A 7128-nucleotide genomic window follows, 5' to 3' on the forward strand; every position below is an offset into this window, starting at 1 on the left:
TTTCTCCCTACTTTGGGAAAGAAATCTAATGTGCTTAGCAGCTTTATGGTCTAGTAATTCCACAGCCTGTGTCTGCTCAGCAGTCCTGCACATGTTGATCCATCCATCATGCAGTCCCCTTAACCTTCATATGTGGTCCCAATACATACTTGGTCAACATTAATGTATTATTTATGTACTGGAAAATCTTATGGGAGGGTGGAATGAGACACTCACTATACAAAGTTGCCAAGCAGTATATCACAAACATTAACTGAAACTTCCATTAAATCTTCAAACAAGGCTTCCAATACATTACAACATTGTGTAGATGAAGCTCTTTGCTTTGAAAAAATCCGAGAACTCAGCAACCATATCAACATTCCTGTTTATGAACCATTCATCACTCAGTGCCTACAGTACAACTTTAATGGTTATATTCATTCCATTATTTCAATGGAATATTACAATTTTAGACAACCACAGCTCAAAGTTAAGAAGCCACATTACCTTATTTCTTACATCATTTCAGTGAAGATGCATCAAGGGATTTACACACAGAACAGGTTTACAAAACATGACTTCAATATATCCAGCTATGGAATGTCCATTAAACCAGACACTACTGGGCTTAGTATCATTAACAGCTCCCAGACATTTAAGGAAAATGTATTCAACAATTCAATTCTTTTGTTCAAAAATAAAAACAAAGCATTTTATAAAGTCTTTGGAGTTACATTTATGTGATTTTGAAAATTATTTTCTCAACAACATTTTCACACAAGAGCACTTCGTAATTATCAATAAGAAAATTGAAATAACAAAAATAAAAGTAAAAGTTTTTATACTTATGAAAATTTATAACAATTACATTAAGTGTGGTGAAAAAAACAGCTAACAAAACAGACATGGCTTCTCTTACATGAGCAGAAAAATTTATTTCAGAATCATGTTTAATGCATAAACAATCTAGTTCATATTGCACAAATATGTAAGTAAAAATAAAGAAATGCAAGAAGTATACCCTGAACTACTGAGAATACTAAATTTGGAAGAGGTTTAACATGAAAAATCTAGGTCTTGACTTGAAATAAATACAACACACTTTTTGATTAATTTTTATTGGGGGCCCTGAAGGGGAACAGTACAATTCATAAGAATAACGAAAAATACTGGAATACAGTGGTCATTAAAATCAGTACAAAATGTATAAATCCAGCAGGAGACTAACCTGAAGTTGGTATACAATTGGCACACAATTGCTCTCGCCCCCTGAAGTAGAGCACAAAAGGCCGGGGCCAAGATAATTCCATTTTACGGACAAAAATATCTCTTTAAATTATAGGAAACAAGATATATAAACTTTGCTACACTAACGCTTTACATAAAAAAGATTACTGTAAAATTCATATTCCCCCAGTTTTCACATTAGCTGAATAACTTTTACTTCAACACAAAGTTGCAGTAAAAGTCATTCAACTGACTATGCCATACTTTTATACAAATTTGATTTTGGTAAATTTCTCAAATTCCATATTCAATTCTTTTACAAAGCTAATTATTGTTTAAATTAGACCGTAGTAAAAATCAAAGCCACCACAAATCCTTTCAGCAACATAGCACTAAAACGAGCTTTTATCCATTATATTTATAGTCTGCAAACCATCTTAAAATTACACCACAATCACAGTGCAGGCAGGAGACACTACGCACACTGCGCTAGCCCTCCTTCTGAGCTCCACCAATATTTGTCATTCAAGCTTCCGACTTTATTGGTTGTGATACATATAGACAAGGAAGGAGTACACTGGGTTCTAAAGCATTGAAGACTTCGCCAATAAATTAATTTTCAACAAAATTTCACACGGCAAAGGGAAAGATATGGGGTAGAAAGAGCAGGACTAGAGATTATAAAAATCCTAATGACTCAGTATCAAATGCAATGGTCATACTAGTATCAGCTACAATTCTTCAATTTTCATTCCAGGCGAACTTCGAGGTACACCTTGGATTACTAGCCAAAGTGTACTTTGGAGAACGTTGCCAACAATTTGTCCACTTCCAAGAGCCCATGATATGCTCAATGCCTCATTCGCAAACTGAAGCAATACTTGCCACAAACATCCGGACACAAGGTACTGAGAAAAGAAAAATGCAGTTCAAGATTTTCACCATATGAGTTTAAACTCAAACTGAATTATTAGCCAGAACCATGATGCACATTACAGTTCGCTGTATAGAAAAAAACGACCATCTCTGTTGTTGCTGCTGCTTCTTCATATCACCACATGAGAACAGTCTATTATACCTGGAAGAGAAAGAAGGGTTAGAATTTGTCAACTTAGAATAGGCTAATAATAATAATAATAATAATAACACTACAAAGCATCTTACCTCTAGTATCCACAGGACACTAAGTAATCCCCTAATTTTTCCACAACAGAGGCTGCCTGTTGTGGTTGGATGGGATCCTCATATAGTGAAACTACAACAGCTGTAATGGAAAAAAAATTAAAATAATGTATTTCACCACCAAGGATATTTCTGAACATTTTATAACCAATATAATAGGTAGTAACAAATAAAGCAACACACTTTAACAAGTATGTCGAAGTTCACTCATAACTCACCTTGCTGTGTCTTCATGCAATGCACACCAACCTTTCCAAGCTTTGCCCTAACAACTCTATCAGTTCCAGACAGGTAAATATATCTGTTGCCAGCCAACGTGACACCAGAAGACGTCAAGATATCTTGTTTCTCAAAACCTTGCACCAACTTTGCAATTTCTTCTTTCGATACCTGATAAGAAATAAGTTCAAAATCAAATTAGTCCCAAAGTAACAACCATGAACTCAATTTAACATTAAGATCTTCATTGATGAACACTCTACACTACATATAGCCTTAATAAAGGCCTGTCCTAACAAGAACACTAGGAGTTACTGACATAGTTACAAAGCAAAATTCCATTTGTATTTGGAATTGCAGGGTCAGTCAGCAAATTTTATTCATGAAATTTTTTTGTGACATTGAGTGGCAGGATCATCATCTTGTTACCTCCATACAAAACAATATCACAACTGTTGCCACTGTGCTGCTATTCCAAAAAATTTTCAGAAATCGTTCTTATGGTTTAGGTAATTTCAAACATCCAGAAAATCTCTGGGCTTACTATACTCTTATCTCCCACTGAAGATTTTAGTTTGGTTACAAATTTGTTTAAAAATGAATTTGGGTATAAATAACAAAATTTGACAAGTTTAAATGTGACAGCACCACATACTAAGTTGGGACACGAATCTAGGACACTTCCACGTGTAACAGACAGTATCACTTATTTACATTGATTTTATCACATTCTTCAGAACACGAAAACCTATTATTACTTAATTTAGCTTTTGTGTTGAACCTATTATTACTTAATTTAGCTTTTGTGTTGGGACTTTCAGATCACTAATTTTGCTGTGGATGGAAAGTCTGATAAGCATTACTTGTCTTTTCTAGTAAACAAATTGTAGCAGCCAATAGTGTGCTGCCTAATCTCCTCTCCATTGAGCTAACAAGCATCACAATGAATCAGTGTGGCATTAAAATTTTAAAAGAGGCAAAAACAGGGAAGTGCTGTAGCAAACTATGCAGCAAGTGTTGCTTTGATCCTCTCCCAACTTTTAGTACAAAAACTCTTACTACCTCTAATAATGACCAAAAGGTTTTAAAAAAACCATGAAATTCTATATTTAATAAAAACCATCACAGAAAAGCCACTGCAACTGAAAAAACATACCAGACTAAAAACATATCTTCTCAAACTATCTCACACTGAATCACAGGAAATTTACTAATATCAGTTGCTCAGAAATATGTTGCATTATCAATGTATGACAGCAATTCCTTCACACTTCAAATGTCCACTTTAAACGAAGTTTACAAACACACAATAGAAGTACACATGATATCTCCTCGCCATTTACCCTCCCTTCCACCTACTGGCAAAACATGTGTAAGAAAATTTTTACAAAATTCTTAATTCAAAAATCAAACATATTTTATATCTTAGACCAATTTCATTCCAAACTTAGGAGAATAAGTTTGTCTATGAAATATCTTTAATGCAAATATGCACAGATTAACAAGTTAACTGTGAGCTTATCTTGTGCTGCAGACATTCTTAATTTGAATTAAACAAATTAGGAATTGCAAGCATACTTCTTGTTTTTCAAACTATTCTCACAACACTAGTGTCTAAAATGGAAGACATCACAATGTGTATTTATTTACTTATTGTGACTGTCAGCCTGATGCCATGCAACAATTCTGGGGTTTTGGAGCCATCAGTAGAAATACGGAAATATTTCAGGAAGTAGCCAGCAACGAGGCTCTTACTATGAAGCAGTCACCTTAAGTCGAGTAATCCCAACCTCAGTATTTCATGCATTACAGTGTAATGCTGGCGCTCTAATATACCACCACACTGTATTCACAGCATCTTTACTATGTGACAACTAAAAAACTAAATGGATTGCTGTCTGAGAATATGAAAATTTGAACTATATTATGAATCCTAATTACCATCTCAGTGGCTTACTGACTGTCTTACTGAAAAGATTTATATTCCACAAATCAGCTATCTCAGCTGCAAAACCTGTATCAAAAACAACTATTAACATTAAATGCTGTAATGTCACATCAGTATAACAGTGTCTCAATACTTTAACACCAAATCAAATTGAGGAAGTTAGACTGAGCCAAACAGGATATAATGCAGGGAATTTTTGGTGCAAGTACTAGCTGCCAAACCTCTAGTGATGCTAATCCATAAATTACTGCTTTTGACAGCAAGAACAATACATACCTGCTATTAGCTTAGCATTTTGTTTTCTATGTTAAACTATTTAGCAGTGTTTTATGTACATTTTTGGTTTGCTCAATATGATTACGGAAGAAAGATTACATTTATGTCATCAATATGCCTTAAATTAGTTGCAAAGCTGCAACCGTTCATCACTATCTTAGACAACTAATTGCAGCTCTCAGCCAACTCACGATGAGGTATAATTGAGTAAACCAGATTGAGAAATTGATCTTGCAGAACAATGATTTAGAAGAATACCTAGTTGGGATTTTGTTTTAAAATATTACACCAATATTTACAGGCAGTCTCCAATAACACTAATAAATGCTCCATAACGGCACCACAAATATGCTTCAGTGTAATGATACTGTACTTTCCTATGCCCTATGGCAATGGTTACTATTTTCGCAATCTTATTATTACGATCTAAACATCTTTCATGACCTTCCTATACAGCAGGCTACAGAAAAACTTTACAGGTTTAATTAATAAACATCTAAAGCAAACTAAATATATCGAATGTACTAAGTTGCTTGCATGTCTTCCACCTAGCATATACTACACGTAACACCAGATCTTCGACCAAACGAGGAATTGGTCACACTGGAATGTGGTTTACTTTGTGTACTATCAAGCCATCTTCAATTTTCTACTTGTGATTGACTTAAAATGCTTTCGCAGTTTCTAATAAACATTGTCTGAGACGGCTCTTACCTTGACGATCTTGAATCAATACAGAAAGGTCGTTTAGGATACATTCTCACAGTTACAATAACCGGTTGCCAACATTTTCATAAATACGATTTTACCGATTGCTCAGATGGATGAAGGCCATTACACAAAGCCGGCAAGGAAAATACCAAATCTGATAAACTATTAAGTGAGCATTCTCCAAAGGTAACTTATGACGCAAATGGTCAGGCACTGCGGAATACTTGCCTAAATGAAACTGCAAAGATACGGGAGAAAACATTGTAAATCTGCTGACGAAGGTCCCAGACACTTTAGGCAATTTCACTCCACCTGTCATTCTTATAAGTAATTCGTTCAGGTAATATTTTCGAAGAATATACCAAAACATCGGGGAAGCTTGTTAAATATTCACAGCGGTCAGAAGCAATTAAAATCAAAATCCGTGCACATGTCGGTTAATTCTACGTGCCGCCATCTTGACATCTGAACAGCCTAATGTCTTGTTCATAAAACCGGTAAAATTTTAATTCACTTTAAGCACTGTTGGTATCACGCAATTATGTTGCAAAAATGACAAACAGAAACAGTGAAATCTTGGTAATAACCACAGTAAAGGCATTTGCTTTTATGAGGCATGTCGGATCCTGTTAACTCTTTTAGTCTTAACCATGTTATAGGTTATGTTATTGTATTAACTCAGTAACACCTATTTAAGTAATTTTGAAGTTTCACAGACGAAAATAAAAGCCTTTCACCTAAACGTTCATATCAATATGCTCTGAGCGAGCTCGCTCAGTACGATAATATACTTACTTCAAATCCTTCCGATTTCGCCCAAACATTTCCGTCATGTCCAGCAATTGCTGCTTTAGTAACACATTTAGAAGCCAGCAACTGCTTGTCTACATAATCCTGCCAGCTCATGGTGCACACAAATTTACTCAAACCCTTGAACACGCACAAACTCAACCACACTAACTACACCCGATCACTACCTCTGTCTGAAAGAACTACCGAGCCCACGTATTCTTAAAGCATGTATCCTTCCGCGGTATGAATCATCTGCACACTCATACATTTTCAGCGTAATAAAACTTATTCTGAGGAGAGTAATGTAAAGAAATTTATGAATTTTGCAATTTATTTTGTTAAAAGTAACCACTGGACCTACGTGAATAATTTTGTTTTAGGACTAATTTATGTGAACATCCGGTATGCCGCCACAGTTAATACCTGTGGAACTCGGCAGATGGCTCTAAGAGAGAGCGGGACAGATGAATTGAGGTAGCTGTACAATTTCAAACTGAAATGCTATCTAGACATAAATAATATGTTATATGAACAGTTTTAGCTTAAAAGAGAACGCATAGCTATTTGTACTATCTTTACTTCGAAATAGTGGCGAACCAAGTGTGAACTCGTGGATAGGAATCCTGAAACTCTTAGTGTAGGGGCCTATACGCAGAAATCGCATTATTAAATACTATTCGACGTATCATAAGTGTAATAGGAGCATAAAATAAAATAATGGAAAAAGAGATCTTGGAAATATGGTGTAATGCTGCTGTGTGTGACTATATTTCGATACAGTTATCCTTTTG

General features: G+C 35.0%; 1 protein-coding gene across 1 annotated transcript; it reads right to left on the reverse strand.

Moving 5' to 3' along the window:
* Window positions 1-1084: 1084 nt before the first annotated feature.
* Window positions 1085-6547, reverse strand: LOC126236475 (profilin). Its single transcript, XM_049945812.1, has 4 exons — window positions 6341-6547; window positions 2610-2781; window positions 2374-2473; window positions 1085-2287 (listed from the first exon to the last, which is right to left on the reverse strand). The coding sequence occupies exons 1-3, from the start codon at window positions 6449-6451 to the stop codon at window positions 2376-2378; spliced, it is 381 nt and encodes a 126-aa protein (XP_049801769.1). The 5' UTR covers window positions 6452-6547; the 3' UTR covers window positions 1085-2287; window positions 2374-2375.
* Window positions 6548-7128: the final 581 nt, after the last annotated feature.

This window comes from Schistocerca nitens, chromosome 2 (assembly GCF_023898315.1).
Source record: "Schistocerca nitens isolate TAMUIC-IGC-003100 chromosome 2, iqSchNite1.1, whole genome shotgun sequence".
NCBI classification, from domain to species: Eukaryota; Metazoa; Arthropoda; class Insecta; order Orthoptera; family Acrididae; genus Schistocerca; species Schistocerca nitens.

Bases quoted from the DNA above. Each gene is read 5' to 3' on its own strand.
- LOC126236475 (XM_049945812.1), bottom strand. From the start codon at position 6,451: ATGAGCTGGCAGGATTATGTAGACAAGCAGTTGCTGGCTTCTAAATGT. The intron at 2,782-6,340 runs GTAAGTATATTA...ATTTCTTATCAG, and splicing joins CGAAATCGGAAGGATTTGAA to GTATCGAAAGAAGAAATTGC. The intron at 2,474-2,609 runs GTGAGTTATGAG...TTTCCATTACAG, and splicing joins TTGCATGAAGACACAGCAAG to CTGTTGTAGTTTCACTATAT.